Below are 18,970 nucleotides of genomic sequence, written 5' to 3'. Positions count from 1 at the left end.
TCAATTGGGGTGGAATTTACCAATACACGAAGTAGCTTGAAAATGTACTTTTAAGAGCTTTTTATATCTTGTTTAATGAAAAGAAAAAAGAAAAAAAAAAACACAAACATTTTATGCAATATATGACCTGCAGCCAGAAATCCAATTGTTTTGTTATTTCAGAGTAACAGCTTGGGCCGAGACCTCTTCCTTTTCTCTATTAACCTAGTACTTTGCACTGAAATTTTTATGACTGCCTTTTTAGGATCTTACAGCTACCTGCCTCTGGAAGCACGTGCGATCTTTGATAACAAAGTTCTTTTCTCCCCTTTTTACAAGCAGGGCTGTGTGGGAACCGCCCCCCCCGCCTCCGGGCAGGGCCGGGCCTTCCCCCCCTGCTCCGTACTCACACTGTGACTAAGATAGAGCGATCTGTAGGTGACGAGAGCCGGCGGGAGCGAGTAGTTTTGGCTCCCTTTATGTATCTGTAAGAACCAAATACTTGCAATTAAACGAGCTCCTTCATAAAGGTGTACAGCATTGCCCTCCGCCGGGCCCGCGCCTGCGGGTTAAATGTGACTCCGTGACTGTCCTGTAAGTGCATTAAACACTATTCTGGGAAAATAAAAGAGAAACGTGCGCTGCTCTTTGCTCTCTGACGCGGGACTGGGGGGGCCTGGGGCGGGGCGGGCGGCGGCGCGAGCAGGCCCCTTCCGGCGGAAGCGGGGCGGGAAGGGCCGCGCCTCGCCGCGCTCTTTCTTTCCGCCGGCGCCATCATGGGTCGCATGCACGCTCCCGGGTACGCGGCCGCCGCAGGGGCCGGGGAGGGGGTTGTGGGGCCGGTTTGGGGCTGCTGCGAGTCCTTTACAGGGGGGCGCGGGCCGGTGCGGGAGGAAAAAGGCTGCGGGGGGAGCAGCGCGGCGTGCGGGGAGGGGGGGGAGGAGGCAGGAGGCTGGGCAGAGATGGCGGCAAGCTGAGCGAGAGCTCAGGGCGGTGCTCTGGCAGGGCTTCCCTGGGCCGGCGTCAGGCGGTGGCATCCTTGCGGTGCCCGGTGCTGAGCCGCCGCGCAGGGCTGCGGGCCGCTCCGTCTCCAGGGGAGCAGGGAGGCCGCAGGCCTCGGCCTTGCAGGCTGGGTTCGGCCCTGCGGGAAAGGCCGCCTTGCAGGGGGGTCGCGGCGGCGGCGGCCTCGCTCGTCCGAGCCCCCTGAGCGTGTGATCTGCTTCTTCCCCGCAGAAAGGGCTTGTCCCAGTCAGCCTTGCCGTACCGACGCAGCGTGCCCACGGTAAGTCACGTCCCTGCCCCCTTCGCGCTTGGGCAGGCCCGGGCCTTGCCACGGTGCGCCAGGAAGGGTCCGGATCCCTCTGTACGGCTTAGTAGTGCCCAGGGAAACACAGCACGAAGAGAGCTGTCATATTTTGTGTTATTTTAAAGTCATGGCCTGGTAAAATGTTGCTTTAGTCTACGGTCTTTAGAATACTGAGAAAGCAAGTATCATTTTCGTGCCAGATGATTTGATGATTTGTTGGGCAGAAAACTTTCTTTCTTCTTTTTACCTGTCTTTATATCAGTGATACTTTGTGTGCTGATAATTCCTAGAAATTAAATTGTGCTCTTTGTCCCCGAGTTTGCCTTTTGCTATTGTGGAATAAAGTGACTGTTTTCTAGCTGTTAACAGCAGTAATTTGCTGGTCAGAGCACTAACTTAACCAGTTTCAGCAGGCCTTCTGCTTGAAAGGCTTATTTGTCAGCTAAATGAGCAGCAGCTATTTCCAGCTTGCTCTGCAAGACTATGTCTTGGAGAATCTGTTGGCAGAAAGATCAGCTTATGGTGCATGTGGAGAAGTAACTGCTGAGAAGCAGTTAAAACAGAAACATTAAATTAAAGCACAAAACATGAAAATAAAGATACACTATTTGAAGTAAGATAATGTGAAACTGCTTGAAGTACTGTTGATGGTTAAACAGCTTGTGATTGATTAAGATGCTCAAATGTTACACGTGGTTTGAAAAACCTTTTGAGTTGTAATGTATAGAGCATTTCCAAATATATTTTTTGCTGTTCTTTTCTGTTTCATACTGTGGTAGTATTAAAAAAGAAAAAATAATATGAGAGCTTTTGTAGTTTTTTTTAAAGAATGAGGATTACCTGCTGTGTTGGTGTTGCCTTCATCTTAATAATCATAGAAGCAATGGCTCAGTTAGCACAGTTAGACCCAACAGAAAAGACACAGCCTTGTCTGAGTAGATCCATTTGTGTACTTTTTTCTAAGTCTAATTTTCACTAATCTCTCTAGGTGCTTTACTAAGAGATAGCTAAAAGCTTCTCAGTTTCCCATTTCTCTCACAGGCTTAATTAAAGGGTTCCTTCCCATGTCAGTGATTTTTTTCTTCAGTAAACTTGTGTTCATACTAGTGGTGTGCAGTTAAAGTAAGCTGAATAAAGCAGCTGGTTGGAGGCATGAGGTGTTTCCAACAAAAAAAGTCTTGCTTCACCTCTGCCTTCCCCTACCATGCTTCACTAGCAGTATGGTTTCATAATATACATAGAAGTTTCTCTATCATTAGTAGTAAAATTTAATTTCTTGATTGTTTTTTCAAGTTTTCATATAGCTTCTTTTTTAAGCAGTGTTCATCAGTTGTTGTTTTTTTTTCCAATTTTCTTTAGTGGCTGAAACTTACTTCAGATGATGTAAAGGAACAGATCTACAAGCTGGCTAAAAAAGGCCTGACTCCCTCACAAATTGGTAAGGTTTATGAATAACTTTCTAAAGAGAGACAAAATACGTGTTTCTGACTGTAGTTCCTCCAACCTATATGCTAAGAACATGCTAACATGCTAAGAAAATTCAGGTTTTCTGCTGTACCTGTGTGTTCACTGTGTGGGTAACATTAAAACTAATGTGCCTCATTCTTGAAAGAAGCATATTTTGTGACATAACTGAGGTTTTTTTCTATAAGCAGAAAATTGAAGCATCATAACCTGTCCTTAGGAATGGCTAGTAACAGATGTTACAGGGAAGTTTTGGAAGAATTTCTTGGAGAAAAACTTGACATCTCATCTCAAATATCAGCAGCCCTGTGTTTGCTGAGCCAGGCACTGTAGCTGCATAATTGACTAGTTCTCAGTAGTGGGGACACATCTCGAGCTCTGCTTAACTGTGTGTGTGCTACAACTTTGTATGGTTGTGAATTCTGCAGAATAATTGTGTGCTATGGGAATGATTTTTTAATTTATTTTATGGCAATCACGAATGTATTCATGATCCTTATAGGCAGAGTAAAGATGGCTATGACAGCTTTGTTAGCCATAGAGTAAAGGGTGATTGGATGCCTAGCTCTGATGAGTCCTCTTGAAAATTTCCCAGTAATATTCTAGCACTTAATGTGTTACCTGGCTAAGCGTGAGGAGTGGGTTAGTTCTTGGTTAAGCACTAGCTGATAACAGTGCTTCAGCTTATTTAAGTTGCATTTTGTCTATTGTTCACAGATTCCACCAGAGAGGTTTTTAATTTAGAAGACTTTTTTTGATGTCTTGTGAAACCAGCCTTACAGTTACAAGATTTGTTTAAGTTTTATCTTTTCAGTGTGAGATGTAAATGTTTGTTCCAGGTGTGATCCTGAGGGATTCCCATGGTGTTGCCCAGGTTCGCTTTGTTACTGGCAACAAAATTTTGAGAATCCTTAAATCGAAGGGACTGGCCCCAGACCTTCCAGAGGATCTTTATCACTTGATCAAGAAAGCTGTTGCAGTTCGCAAGCATCTTGAGAGAAACAGAAAGGTGAGTGCTAATTTCATTAGGTAACTCTTTTTTTTTTTTTTCCAAATAATAAAGTAGTTTGTTTAGAGCCTGACAAAGCAAAGAATCTTAATGCACTTCTTTTTAATCACCCCCTTTGTGTAAACTTAGAGGCTTAGGGAGGCATTTTGATAAAGGAGGGTGGTCTTTGTGAAAAGGATCTTAAAAGCATTGCTTAAACCGTGTATTTCTGCTCGTGTTCTGATTTTACTGGATTCATCAGGCTTTGGGAATGTGGAATTTGTAGCAGTAGCTGTGGATTGTTTTACTTCACCAAAGCTCATCCAAAATGTACATCCTCAAGAGGTCAAAGTAGTGCCTGATTGTAATGGAACTTTCTTTTCCAGGATAAAGATGCCAAGTTCCGCCTGATTCTGATCGAGAGCAGAATCCATAGGCTGGCTCGCTACTACAAAACGAAGAGAGTGCTGCCACCCAACTGGAAGTAGTAAGTCTTCTCTTACAGGGGCTGTAAACACTGTGCTGGGGTTGCTACTCAAAGGGTGAAGAGTGCATTATAATCAGGTGTACAAGTACGCCAGGCAGCAAAGAATAGGTATTTTCCTAAATATTAAGTTAATGGAGTGTATGGCTGGGTAAAATGACTGTTGCAGCACTTGGAAATAATAATTGTTTAAATGAGTGAACTCGCTACTTTGTAGCTTTTGTATTAATTCCTACAATCTATGGTCTCTTCTCACTTTCATACTTTTATCTTCCATGTTGCTTTAAAAATGTATTGAGAAATAGCTTGGTAGCTGTGCAGAAATGAAAGTAATTCATAGTTTTTCCCTAGGAAAATTTAGCCAACATAGGAGAATTCACATAGATGTCAGGGTGAGCTTCTCTTTTTATGAAAAGGCTCAAATGCACCTAGCCAGGTTTTGAATTTATACTTTTGTGCTGTTATCCTAGTATTTGTGCTTTAAAAGGAAAAGTGAAATCTTTCTTTATGCAATTATTATTTTTAATGGATAGTGATTAAGCTTAGGACTGATAGTTAAAGCTTTGAACTGGAGCAGTATTTTTGACAAATAGTTTGGAAAACTGCCTCTGCAATTAATGTTTTTCTCTCTCCTTCTCTTTTTTAGTGAATCATCAACAGCTTCTGCCCTGGTCGCATAAAAGCTGGCAAAGACTTACTGAAAGAATAAATTTCCTTTAACTAAGTTTGTGTTGTCTCTTAAGTGGTTGGTATCTTATCAACTTCTGCTTGTTCCAGGAAGCTTCTTGAAATGGGCAGTTTTCAGGGTGGAGCAGACATGTGGCCATGGTTTCTGTATTGCTGTCCTACAGTATCAGATCTGAGTAGTAGTTACTGCTGTTCTAGACCAACTGTATAGTTTGTGTCTGTGCTTAAACTGGATTTTTATATGATAGCCTCAAGTTAGTAAAATGAGCTAGTCATTCACAACAGATGTATTTTTTCATGTGGGGCTGTGCCCCTGTTTGTCCTGCAGGAAGAACTGGCAAAGAAAATAATGACAGGAGGAAGAACTGGAAATTCAGAAAATGCAGAAAGGATTAGGTAGGAGGAGGGGAGAGAGAAGGTGAGCAGAATTGCAGAGCCTGATTAGTTCATTGCAGGTAATGTGTATCTGGTCCTTGTGCAGAAAGCTTGAGCAAAATATCAGCCATTTCCTGACAGTAACTGTTGCTGTAATTTTTAAGTTGTTTTGAGAATAATCTACAATTTGGGTAAATACAGCAGTTTAGCTCTCCTCAAGTGTTGCATCTTTACTGAGTTAAAGGGCAGTAGCTATTGTATAGAACCTCCAGGTTCTAAATAGCTTTGGGCATAAGAATAATTTTTCTGCTGGAGAAAAATGGAGAGCAGACTTGACAGTTTTTTCCTTTTTTTTTTTTTAGGAGAAAGTTATAAATGGAGTTATTCTGAGCTATTATGGCTGTTAACTTCTAAGTCACACAGAATCACACAATGTTGGGGGTTGGAAGGGACCTCTTTAGATTTGCCATATTGAACAATTTAACGTTTTTATTAAGTTTAGTAGCTAATTAGATCATAACCCATGGAACCTGTTAACTTCTGGATTTAATTTTGCAGAAAGACAGGATTCCTTTGCCCTGATTTTAAAGCTAAATACAAACTTTTCATTAGGACAGTTTTAGAAGACAAACTGCACTCCAGTTGAACTCTAGTGCTACTAGTCTGGTCCACCTTAAAAGGTAAATTACCAGCCTTCATAAGCTGTTAAAATACTTGCTTTCATTTCTGAAAGCTTCTGGTGATTACTTGCCAGACTGTCACAATTATAATTGAATTCTGTGATGTAGATGTGATAAACTACTTAAGTGATATTAAAATACAACAAAAAATTTCTGTGAGTCTTTAGGATTGGAGGTATTGCCGACTGAAAAGCACAGGAACTCACTAGTCATTGTTCTAGAAAAGCTGTATGTAAATAATGAAGCTACCAGCAGATGGCACTTAGAAACATTGTTTTTAACAAGTTCTGTGTTGCAAATAGTGCCACCTAGAGATCAAACGTCAGTGCTGACAGGCCAAGCGAGTGAACAGATGCGTTCAGAATTGTAATGCTACTGTTATGTGTTGTGCCAACTGATAAGATGTTTTTGAACGCAGTAGTATTGAAGTTTATACAGTTCTTATATTTTATGGTACTGAGGTGTTTTCTGAATTTAAGCTCTACAGTTTCTTTGCTGGCACTGCTTTGCAGGCTGTATTCCTGAGGGATTTTGCCCATCCAGTGGTGCTGAAAGCTGCTGACCTTACCTGAAGAAGAGGGAAGGGCAGGGATTGTTAGAGTGATGGGGTCATCACAGGGCAGGGATTGTTAGAGTGATGGGGTCATCGCAGGGAGGAGAGGGGGACTACCATGGAACTAATTGTCTTGTGCTGTGCTATTGGGAATGAAATTACTTGGGGGACAGATCCTGGGCTTGCAGTGAGATCAGATCCAGGTGTTGAAGGTACTCCTGAGGATAGTGAAAGGCCAGTGGACCGTATTTTCTGCCTGTAGAACCTGGCAACCTCTTGTCAAAGAACCGGAATGGTATTGTAGTACTGATCTGCATATATTTCTACTACTTAGATTGATCAAGTTTCTGTATTTCCTGTAGATCGTACAGGCTACCTTAATTAAGCTGTCCATTCTCATTAAGATTGTAATGTCCCTTGCCCCTTTGATTGCCAGAAGAGGTGCACCATCAGTTGAATTCATTTGCCCCAGGGCACACAGGTGGTCTGCACAGCAGCTGATATGACACAGGGCAGCTGCTGGGCCAGGTGTGGGAACAGTGGAGCCAAGGCATTGGCTGGGGTAAATTCTGGGGGAGCAAACCCCTACAAAGCATGACACCAAGCAACACATTTGGAGGATGTGGTCCTATGTCGTGTGTCTGAAGAGAGTGTGGGACTGGCAGGTGCATGGTCCTGTGGATACATCAGGTAGGTTTACCATTTGGGGCAGTGGTATAGGACTGTATGGGTGAGAGTGAAACTCTTTTCAGCTAGTTTCCTACCACATAGCCAAGCACTGGGACTTTTCCAGGCAGCTCAGGACTTGTGGTCAAGCCTGCTGCTCTAGGTAAAGGTACTATAACTTCCCTTAGCTGGAGAGATGCAATAATGGGAACGAATTTAGATCTGCAAATAGTTGCCAAAAATTAACTATTTAGATGAAACAGCACAAACCATTCCATAAACATCCCTGGAGATAACCATGGAGTTATCTCTAGGCACTGCCTTATTTCCCTCTCTCCAGCATGGTGGATTCTGCAGGCTTTGGGCCCCACTTCCCCTTTTCTAGAGTCACAATGTCCAATCTGTTTATGGTTTCTTTTGCATTGGCTTAACCTTCAGAAGCTGTGTTCCTGTTTCTGCCTCATTCCCAGCAGCCTTTTCTCAGTTTCCATTGTTGCTCTCTTGCAGTACTTTCTGTTCTCCCAGCAGGTACAAATCTGAGCAATGATTATTTGTTTCCCCTATCCCAATGTGAGCCTTTTCCTGTGTTATGCCAGAGCACACATCAGAAAGGAGTTCTCAGACTTCCCCACTTCCAGCCCTTGGACCCTCTGGCATTGAGAAGCCTGCCTTTACTTCAGAGGCACAGCCACAGGGTCTCTGCCTCCACAGCAAGTCACCTAACATGTGGGGCCCCCTCAGCAGCCATGTGGCCATGCTGTGCTTTGCTGCTCCACACCAGGCTTATTCACATGGTGAGTTTGGTTCACAAAAGCCTCCCATTAGACTTAGGTCCTTGCCAGCTCTGCAGCTCGTTCAGGGCTGTGGGGTGTATGTCAGAGGCTGCTTTCCTTTGGCTTATAAACAACTGGTTTTGAAGGCTGGCTGCAGGGGCACCTTTTGTTCTCACTGAGACTCATTGGCCAGGGTTGTCTGGCACTTCCCAGGAAGGTTTGTTTAGGGTTGTTTTAGGAAAAACTGATGATTCTTCGCTGGGTGGGTCGCTGAGGGTGGTAAGGAGGGAACTGGTTTCCTTCAGGTCGGAGGCATTAAATCCACATGGCACAGAGATATGGGACTAGAGCATTCATTCTTTGGGTTCCAGGTTGGATTTTCTGTGCAGGTACCCAGTCCCTTCTGTTCCAGGTGTGTTCTTGGGAGCATGAAACTGTTGTCTGTTACCTTTCTGCACCCTTTCCCCCCGCCCCCACCCCCCCAAGTTTTATTGCTCCAAGTGTTTGCCTTGACAGTTCTGACTGTGTGTCTAACTTCCTGATAAGGAAGTTTCCCCCTTGCAAATCAGTCAAAGGTGAGTAATCCTATGGTTAGATCACTAGGTGATTGATGCCACACGGTATTTCTGTGTTCATTTTTAGGAAAGTGTTTGAGAGGTAAGTCTTCAGTATGAATCCCTTGACAGGGATTTAAGGGAAAGCTTCCATTCAGTCATGTCCAGAGGACACTTTGAGTGCTAGATATCTGTTAATTCTGAAGGATTTTGTGGTGTGTGACTGGTTCCCTTGTGGAGGCAAGTAAATCGACTCTTAGCTCTGTGAATTTTTTTAGTTGACAGTTCCTGTTTGCAAGTACTTCTGTGAAAAATAAGAAACTTCTAGCAATTAATTTCAAGTAAGGAAACTTAAACACCAGTTATTCTGCTGATAAGTCATTACCACTGCTGGAAACCATTAATTTCTTTACCAGAAAAGGGTAAAGGCCATCAATAACAATTGGAAAAGGCAATAATTTTTTGGTATTTATATATGTATGGCTGCAAGTGTTTGATCTGCATTTCTGGAAAACAGGACTACTAAAGAGTGTTTATAGTTGCATTTTCTTCCGGTAAGTTTTTATAGTTTTCATCTCAAAGTCATTTTATGTGAATCAATCCCAAATAGCAAAATGTGAATGAAAGCTATACTCTGATTTTTCTGGGTGAAGGTTTGTGTGTCACTTTTTTTCCACTGTTTGCAGTGTCACTTACAGATCTTAAAAGACGATGTAGTTAAAAAGCACTGCACGTGTTTCTTGGGACCCAAGGCTGGTTTGTTTCCCGTTGCTATTTAAATGAAGAGCAGTGGGGCCTGCTGAACTCACTAGAGGCAGGTTTGGTGCTCCCATAGCTCCAGGATAGCTGGTGTTTCTGGCTTAGGCCAGTGCTACTTCTTATTCACGCAGTTGTTTTGTTTCCTTTTCAATGCTGGAATCAAACTAGTGAAAAAATGTGCTGTTGCTGGGAAGTCCCTTCAACAACTCTGCATCATTTGCATGACAATACCTTGTCCTGCCCTGGTAACCTCCCTCTGTCAGCACGTACCTTGGCAACAGGAAATGGTACGACAATGTTCACTGCACAAATGGGATGTCTGTGAATGTCCCTTTGTTGCTTCCCAAGAATTTCTGGACATACTTGGAGTTGAATATATGAAGGTTTCCCTCCTTTCTCTCCACTGTCCAGCTTTTGGGATAAGTTTCACTTCTGGTTAGAAATCTACAAGCCTTGTAATCAACAGTGTTGCAGACTGGTGTGAACTCTTTCACCACAGGAGTTTTTAAAGACATTAACCAGCACAGGTGCAGTAGCTGGAACTGAATCAAAATAAAAGATTAACGGCAAAACAGTATTTTTTGGATATTGATGCTAAACAGTAGCATTGTCCTACAGGGCTTGGTTACTGGGGGAGAAGTACTTACTAGCAGTTAGGACAAAAGGAGGTGAAGTGCAGCCTGTTATATCAACCCCAGAGCTTGAGATACTGTGTGACAGGTAATTACCCTGGCAATGCCTGAGGCAAAAGGTGTACCTACATTAAAAGATCACCTGAGTTTTCTAGTGAGTACTGGTTTTACAGACTAATATTTTATTCCCTTTCAGGCTGCTCACTCAAGACCCCTTTTCAGGTCAGAATTCTCCTTCAGAGCCAGGAAGGGCTTTCAAGTTGAGTGCAGCTGTCAGGGATCAATCTCTTTTACAGCTCCTTCAAGTTCTTTATGATGCAGATGAATGATTCCTGTAGATCCTGAGCCCTGTGTTATGCCAGACTGAGAAATAGGTGGCTGATGTTTTGAACTCCAGAAGCTCTTGACTGACTGGGTGTGATAACCTGTGACAGCTATTAAGAATTAATCAGGTTAAATGAACTTGGGAAGGATCCAAATCTCAGAGGATCGCTTCTCATGGCAAAGACATTTGAGATTTGCAAGAAAGGGGGTGGAAACTTCTCTCATCATAATATATGCTAGTGGACACTGGGGCACACCAAAAGCTGTGGTGAAATACAGCCTGTAGAACTTATACCCCTGTGAGGCTTTTTTTCTGCCGGTTGATTTTTTTTTTTAACAATGGAAAAAACATAATAACTTTTCCTTAAAATACAGCCCATCCCATCTTGGTCAGCTCTGCGAGTCTTTGCAAAACTAAGACTATAAATTGATAAATTTTCAGAAACTTCTGATATAGTAATACCTATATTTTCTGCTGGGTATTCCAGTTACACCTCAAACTCATGCTACAGATGCCTTCTTAGATTTCACTTCAGTAGTTAAACTGTTAACTTTCTTCAGCAGTAGAATAATTTCTGGAATCTCTCTTTTTTTTTTTCAGTATTCTGTGATTAAACCACACTGTATCTGAAAAGCAATACATTAATAATATTTTAAAATAGTATTTAGCTAGTTTCAATCAAGCTGGGATCTCAGAAAACACGTGATTAACAGAAAAGTCCATACTAACAAATAACATTCCTGTGATTTGCAGGGAGGTGTTTTGGTGGTCCCACATTCCAAGTACTGTTATTACACTAGTGAGAATTGTTTAATGACTAGGAGTAGTCAGCTGCTGGAGAAAGGGTTTCCTTTTCTGGTATTCACCAGACATAAGTGTTGCAACTTTGGTGCTGCAGGAACACTGTTTCACTGATGTGTAGCTCTGACATAGTACTTTGGACCCATAAATCTTAGTGGTTCGCATGAGAATAGAGCAGACTATCCCCCACCCTTTCCAGTGATGCATAAAGCAGGGAAATAGCTTATGTGGGGCACTAGGAGAGTGGGGATGGAGCTCAGATGTCCTAAATCACAGCCCTGTGTTCTGTCTGTTAGCCTGTAATAGTTACACTTTAAACAGATAGATGTTTATGTGTAAATGGCATATGTGGGGGGTGGTATGGAGCTGTGCATGGAGGCAGTTCACAGAGGTATTTAGGAACAGATCATGGGACTTACTCCAGGCATAGAATACCATAATGTGACTGTCAGTGGACGGCAGTGGGCAGTTATTGGTAATGCTTTTTTTTGCACTGATGTATGTGCAAGGTTGAGAGTGGAGGTAACAATTCCCTAACCTCTTGCCCAGAGTGGGGAGTGAACTGGGTCCTTTTGCCTTCTTCCACAGAGCACCAAGGGAATGGAGCCAGACTTTATCTGACTGTGTTCTTGTTGGGTGCATAACTATGCTTCTATGAGCTTATAGAATCACTAAGGTTGGGAAAGATCTATAAAATCATCAAGTCCAACCATCAACCCAACATCACCATGCCCACTAAGCCATGTCCCAGAGTGCCATCTGTACGTGTTTTTTGAACACCTCCAGGGATGATGACTTCATGACTTCCCTGGGCAGCCGGTTCCAATGCTTGGCCACTCTATCAGTGAAGAAATTTTTCCTAATATCCAATCTAAACCTCCCCTGGTACAAATTGAGGCCATTTCTTCTTGTCCTATTGCTTGTTACTTGGGAGACCAATCCCCACTTTGCTACAACCTCCTTTCAGGTAGCTGTAGAGTAATGAGGTCTCCCCTCAGCCTCCTCAAGACTAATCGATCCCAGTTCCCTTAGCTGCTCCTCATAAGACTTGTTCTGCAGTCCCTTCAGCAGCTTCATTGCCCGTCTCTGGACATGCTTCAGCCCTTCAATGTCTTTCTGCTAGTGGGGGACCCAAAACTGAACACAGTATTTGAGGTGCGGCTTCACCAGTACAGGCTTAGAGCAGACCATGATGTGGTCTCCTAATGTTCCCTTGTCTTTCTGTGTATAGCAACTTCGGATATAGCAAAGGATGATACAAAAAGAAAACTTAGGATCCTGACTATATTGTACAATTGAGACACTGTCACTTCTCAGTTTTGAAACTTCTTGATTTACAAGATCTGTGGTGAAATACTGCACAATAATCCCCTTGATTTAGCTGTGTTACAGACAGAATTCCCCTTTAAAACACAGGAAAAGTGTATGCTTTAGTGACCTATGGGAATTGTATTCCCCTCTTAGCTAACATCAGTACCTTCAGCAGCTGTGTAATAAAATTCTGAGGGTCACAAAATGGTCTAGCAACAAATTCTATTTCAGATAAAGATTCCTGTCAACCTTGCTTCTGGTCTGATCAAATAGGGCCAAGTCTGAGCAGTTTAATGAAACAATGTTATTTAAGCAAAGCAATCGTGTCCTGCTGCTGGGTTGTTTGGTATTAAATAGCAATTAGATTTGTCTCCCTAAGAAAACTGAAAAGCTTGTCTGAAAGTAGCTGTGATGGAAAATGTCATACTGCAAATGCTGATGATAGATATGGTTTAACAAAACACAGGCTTTGGCTCCAGTTCATCACAATGATGGATAATCCCCTGGTGTACAGCAGTTTAGTGCTGTTTGTGTAGCTTGCAGTTTAGGTTGAGAGTATTCCTTTCACTGATGCGTACGCACTCACGTTTTTCTTTTTCATTCTGGTGTGTCACATGATTAACAACCATGTTAAGTTGGAGTATTTTAACCATGTCACTTACTTCGTAGCAAAGGTCAAGTGAAATGGCATTTGGGAAGACAAACCCTGGTTTGCTGAGTGGTTCTTGTTGACAGCACATACACTGAGCTCCAGTCTAAGCTTTTTGCAGTGGCTCACTCTGGAAGCACAAGAAGCTAAGCAGTAGATTAAGGAAGCTGCAGTACTAGTGGTGAGAGTCTTGCAAGAGTCAACACCAACAATAAAGCAGATGTGCTGAAGTACTGATTAAGGGAGCGTTGCACAGACGTTAGAGGTATGTGCCTGGATTTGGTTCAGTTGCCAGCATGGGAACTTTCACAAAGACCTGTCTCCTGGATTGCATCTCTTGGAGATGCACAAGAATCTCAGTTTATATATATAAAAAAAAGACCAGAATGTATTGCATGTGTCAGCCAGGTTTAAAATGCAGAGCTTCTATTAGTTGGAATATCATGAATAACAGGCCTTCCTTCCTGCGTTCTGACTTTCAGTCCTTAAACATCTGAGTTAACAAGATGTTAGCAGTGATAGAAAGCAAGCCCTGTTTGCATCAAACTGTAGAGTAGGCAGAAGTACCTGATGTGTGTAAAAGAGCTGCCAGTCAGTGTATTTTTGGTCTTAATCATATTTCTTCTCACATGAGCTGGGAGACAATAAGACCTTCCCTCACTGTGTATTTTTGATGGAAAGATGCGTCCGCTGTGAAGAAGTGGTAGGTGTACTGTTGTCTTGGAGGTCTGCAATATTAGCATCAGCCCACATTTTAATGTCTACAAAAAAGTGACTGACTATGGGTTAGATTGTATTGGGTATTTCAAACTGGCATTTTTCTGCTCCCTTGTGCTTTCAGTGCTTCTGTGCCTACTGAAGTACAGGCACTCATCATGAAGCATCTAAAGTGCCTGAAATCCTGATCCAGGTTATTTGGAGCTTTCTCTGATCTGTATCAAATGGATAGCTGATGCAGTCTGAGTGCTGTCTTTTCCTTCACTTCCATCTGGGTGATCCACTAAACAGACCTTATTCACAGGCTAAAAGTCTTGATCAGGAGTAGCGTCCCTGGCCTCATATTACCTCTCCCCAGAGGGCACAAAAGTGGTCCATCTGATTGCTGTACCTCCCTTGTCTGGTGGGCACAGACCCCTGCATCACTCATGTATGCAATGTCCTGTTTAAATGCAGTGGACTACCTGGAGTCATAGAATCATAGAATGGTTTGGGTTGAAAGGGACCTTAAAGATCATCTAGTTCCTAACCCCCTGCCATGGGATAGGAACGCCTTCTACAAGACCAGGTTGCTGAAAGCCTCATCCAACCTGGCCTTGAACACTTCCAGGGAGGGGGCAGCCACATCTCCTCTGGGCAGCCTGTGCCAGTGTCTCACCACCCTCACAGTAAAGAATTTCTTCCTAATATCTCATCTAAATCTATTTGCAGTTTTAAACTGTTACCCCTGTACTATCACTACATGTGCTTGTACAAAGTCCTTCAGCTTTCCTTTAGGTCCCCTTCAGGTCCTGGAAGGCGACAATAAGGTCCATTCAATATACAAGTTAAGAGCTGGCATAAAAAAGCAAAAACCTTCCACCCATTCTGGTTGCAGGCATTTACTTCATATTGCCAAGAAGTTTGCTCTGCATTCACACAAGAAACTTCTAACAATTTTGAGGCAGGATACAATGAATTGCAGGCATCTCTCTCTTAATGGATGAAGGAGGGGAAACAGATTAGTTACCTAGGTTTTTTGCCTCAGTTTCCAAAGCAGGGCAATGGACTGCCTCCCATCTATCTGCACCCAGGCTGGCTTCTGGTGATGGGAACCTTCTCCAGTTCCATGTCTTGAGAAGAACTAAACCTCACACATACTGTTGTAGGCTTCAACTTGCTCTAGAGGTGAAGATGATATGAAGAAGAATGTCTGCCTATCAGTGAACTTTGGATGTATTCCATGTCTATCAAGTGCATGGCTGTTTTCTGTTAAATGATCCTCTTACCCCTCCTGCCGTATTTGACATCCTCATTTGTTATCACCCAGTGATTAGGATGCAAAATTCTCTCATTAGCTATGTAGGATGCAATTTACTGTTCCAACAGCATTGGTGTGTTAGCCTGGTACTGCTGAAAGTGCAATCCAGCCTACAGCTCCTGTTGCAGCTCAGTCTGCAGACACTAGATCTGTCATAAGGAAAGAGGAGTGGGAGGCAGAAGAGGATCCCTGTCGGTGCACAGCTATCTGTTAAATGCTCTTTACTGTCATGCCAACTGCAGCGTTCAGCTTTGCCTGACAGCTGGCTTGATGCAGCACAGAAGTGAGTGGGTGCACAGGTCATGTAGTTCGCTCTGTGCTGGAGGAGGCTTGGCACGTCAGCAGGCTTCCAGCCCAAGCTCTGTTGGTGTCACTGGCACAACAAATCTGGGGAACTGCGTGACCAGAGTTCTTGTGGTCCCAGTTACAGGAGGCTGCTGCTTCCAATGCTTTTTCTGGGAGACTCTTCTCTCCCTGCTCTGTGACCCACATAGGTCTGTGATAAAAAGGGGAAGAGCCAAGAGAAAGGAGCTGTGGCCCAGACACATTGCCCTAGCATACCTTGTGTGGCATGCAGGCCACAGCCTGAGCAGCCTTCTGAGGGGCAAGCTAGAACCCAGAAAATCAGGATTATTAGTTTTATGTGTAGTAGTGTCATAGTTTCACTCAGAGGAACCCCAAAGCAATTTGGGTTTTTCTTAGTAGAGAGTTTTTTCCACTTTTATTACTGTTCAAGTGTTTCTTCCCTCAGTCTTTAATTACTCTGAGTGCTTTTCTTGTGTTATAGGTAGCTCTGCCTCTTTACCCTTCAGGGTAATTGAGCAGTCATTGGTCTTGTTTCTATTTTTTTTCCTCCTCTCTTTGAAATGTCTACCAAACCATTGTAATCCTTAAAATTAATTTTTCAAGAACATAGTTCTTTTATAGTTCACACTTACTACAAAAGCAGGATCTGAATTGCACTGTACTCTATGGAAAATTATGACTGTGTTAGGTAGGGCTGCAGTGTCTGGTCTTAATTAAATAACTCCAGTAACAAAGACATCTTTCTTCCAAGCAGCTTCCTTCAATTACCCTTTTATTTTTTTTACTTTGCTAATGTTAATACATTGGTATGTGTAAGTGAAGCCTTAAAAGGGAGATAAGCACTTTGAGTACTAACAATAAGATGGATGTTTTTGAGTTTAAATTCTCTTGATAAATGCACTTTGTGGTTTCTTGTTAGGCTTTGGTGTGGCCTCAATAACTCCAGAGCATTAAGTGCAGCTAGATCATGCTGCTTTAGGAAACCCAGGAGAGGACAGCACTGTGTGTCAAGTGTCAGGCCTTTGAGCAGTTTGTCTTAACTTTTTTGGTTCATTTATCCAATCCCCTGGAAAACCCTTTTACTACTTCACTGTATATTATATAGCCTGCTTTTTCTCTTAAGTAAAGAGTACTTAGGGAAGGCAACAGGAGCAGTAAGTTTTGCACAACAGTAATTACTTTGGGCTTCAATACAGAGACCTTTTGACCTAATTGCCACTCAGACCAAACCTATCATGTTTAATCCCTCATGGCCTATCCATCCTGTGAGGCTGCAGAGGCGTTCTTTTCTTTGGCCTGAGCAAAAGAGCTTCTGGATATTTACATATAAGTAAGGCCTAAAAGGTAAAATTCATGTGGTGCTTCATCCTGAATTATGCATTGAACCTGTTCAGGAATTACTTTCATACTTTGAGGAAAAGGAATTAATTTGTTGGCAGGTTGCAATAGCCAGCAAAATAAAGGGCTGAGATTAGGGATTGCTGCTGTTTTACCTCTGCCCTGGCCTTGCAGGTTTGCCTTGAGCTGACTGTTCATTGCTGAGCCTTTGAAAACAATTTTACATTTTGGATGTGTCTTTTTGTTTCCCCAAGGCCAGCTCTGCCAAAGTAGTGCCATTTACTAATTGTGTAGTTTTCAGACTGAATTATTCATAAAGGTGTGTGTAGCCAGTGGCTTCATTTCTGGTGGCTGAAATGAGGCCATTTGGTTAGCCATGATTCTTGGCTTACTCTAGGAGTAGAACTACTGGCACAAAAATTCAGAGTATTGATAAAGAGCCTTTTTGGGCCTATTATTTAGTTTGTCCTTGGATTGGCCCACTCCTAATTACTGTCTGGTTACTATTCCTATTATTTTTGTTTAATGAGATAATCCAAATAATCTCATTTCAGTTTCACAGATCATTAGATCCAACACAGTTATTAATAAGGCATTTGTGAGCTCTTTATGCCCACTCAGTCCTTCTCTTAACCTCTACGAAAGAGGGAAGAGATGTGCTGCACATTTTTTAGTTGGATATGTTTCTTAGCACTTGTCACTATGTATTGTTTGAACAGCTGCTTCCTTCTGTTCAAGGTAATAAAAATGTTTGTACATCTTGGACCGAGGTGTTGACTGCAAGTGAAGAGTGGCTCTCACAAAGAGGGAGCTGCCGCAGCCTCTCTCCTGCCAAGAAGGGTCACCTTTCCCACACAGACAGTAATTGCAGCAGATGCAGGGCTAATTCGCTCCACTGACAGTAGGATGAGAAAGCTGGGGTGTTCTCATGCTGACTTGCCAATGACAGTCGAAGGCAAGAGGGCATGAGGGGGACCAGCTAGTTCGTTGCTTCCTGATCTTTTTAGTCAGCGCATTTACCCACGCAGCCAATTACCTGTTCTTCACAGGTCTCCCCAGAGTGCGTCAGTCACAGACGTGTGCCCCATGCTTCATTGGCTGTTTTTAAGTTCCTTGCTGGTGAGATGTGCCTCAGAAGCAGGGAGTGCAGATCAGGCACATCTGGCAGGATGGCAGGGAGCGTGGGTCTGCCCTTGGTTGAAGAATTGGCAGTGTCTTGTTACCCCACACACCTCCCGTCAATGCCAAGGCCTACACTTGCTCGAACACTGTAGCTTGGATTCTGCTTTTGCTTAGAGCTCGTATAGGGATGCTTGGATAGCTATATGTTTGCTGGGATCATGATATTTAAGACAATGAAAATTCTCCCAGGTGTGTGGGGCTGTGCTTTTGTGCCAAAAATGAAAAACACCTCCAGTTTTTACACACATGTACAGAATTAAATGCAAAGAGTGACAAATGCTATGCTGCTTTCCATAGAGTGAACCTGTAACTCTGGGAGAGGTGCATTCTAGTTGTGTCAATGGGCTGCTAAGTGTGATAGTCCTGGGGCCAAAACTGTTGGAATTTGTCACTGCAGTTGAAGACAGCCATACATTGCTGACTCAGAACAGCAATCAAATGGTGAAAGGACAAAAGGAAAAGGGTTAGAAAAAACAACCCTGTTTCATCCTTAGATGAACTGGCATGGGCTGTTTGAGGAGCTGAGGGCACCATCTGTTATTCTGTGAGACTCTTCTCCCTGCTTATGTGACCCAGCTATGTGTTAAAAATGGAAAGACTACAGCTAGAAACAGCTGTGGGCTGGAGACTTTGCCCTGGCAAACCACACATAGCCTGCAGACCATGGCCCGTAGTCCTTTTAAAGCTGAAAGTGGTTATTAAGCCAAGATCCAAACCATGCTGTACCAAACAGCTGATGAATGGTTGTGTCCAGTGAAGCCATTCTTCATGGGGAAAAAGCTCCATCTGCTCCACTCAGGATCACTGTGGAACTGTCTTCACCACTTCAACACTTTGAAGTTCAGCTCAAAGCCTGTCTTCTAATGTAGCCCTAATGTAGCCTGCATTCACATGCAAAAGTCTTTAGCCTGATTAAGTGTTATCTCTTTGTAAGGAAATGTGCTTGGAGGCTTGCTTAATACTGCAGTCTGGACAGCACAGGCTGTGGCTTTTTCATTTGATACCCATGCTGCTTAAACAGGATTTAGCAGTCTCCTCTTCAGGCCCTTCTGCCTACCCTTCCACTCCCTTTTCTGCAGCTTCAGCAGGGTTACTGATGCAGCAGTGTTGTAAGCTGGAGTGAGAGCCAATAAGGTTTGGG

At 43.1% G+C, this 18,970-nt stretch overlaps 1 protein-coding gene across 1 annotated transcript; it reads left to right on the top strand.

Moving 5' to 3' along the window:
• Positions 1–678: 678 nt before the first annotated feature.
• RPS13 (ribosomal protein S13) lies at positions 679–4,945 on the top strand. Its single transcript, XM_051622639.1, has 6 exons — positions 679–778; positions 1,213–1,261; positions 2,645–2,723; positions 3,589–3,758; positions 4,124–4,224; positions 4,868–4,945. Exons 1-6 carry the CDS (start codon positions 756–758, stop codon positions 4,899–4,901), a joined length of 456 nt encoding a protein of 151 aa, XP_051478599.1. The 5' UTR covers positions 679–755; the 3' UTR covers positions 4,902–4,945.
• Positions 4,946–18,970: the final 14,025 nt, after the last annotated feature.

The sequence above is a fragment of the Apus apus genome, chromosome 5 (genome assembly GCF_020740795.1).
Source record: "Apus apus isolate bApuApu2 chromosome 5, bApuApu2.pri.cur, whole genome shotgun sequence".
Taxonomy (NCBI): domain Eukaryota; kingdom Metazoa; phylum Chordata; class Aves; order Apodiformes; family Apodidae; genus Apus; species Apus apus.
Note: the sequence above shows the minus strand (reverse complement) of the source record. Positions and strands in the feature narration are given on the sequence as shown.

Coding starts and splice junctions, on each gene's coding strand:
- RPS13 (XM_051622639.1), top strand. CDS start 756: ATGGGTCGCATGCACGCTCCCGG. Junction 1,262..2,644: donor ACCGACGCAGCGTGCCCACG/GTAAGTCACGTC, acceptor AATTTTCTTTAG/TGGCTGAAACTTACTTCAGA. Junction 3,759..4,123: donor ATCTTGAGAGAAACAGAAAG/GTGAGTGCTAAT, acceptor TTTCTTTTCCAG/GATAAAGATGCCAAGTTCCG.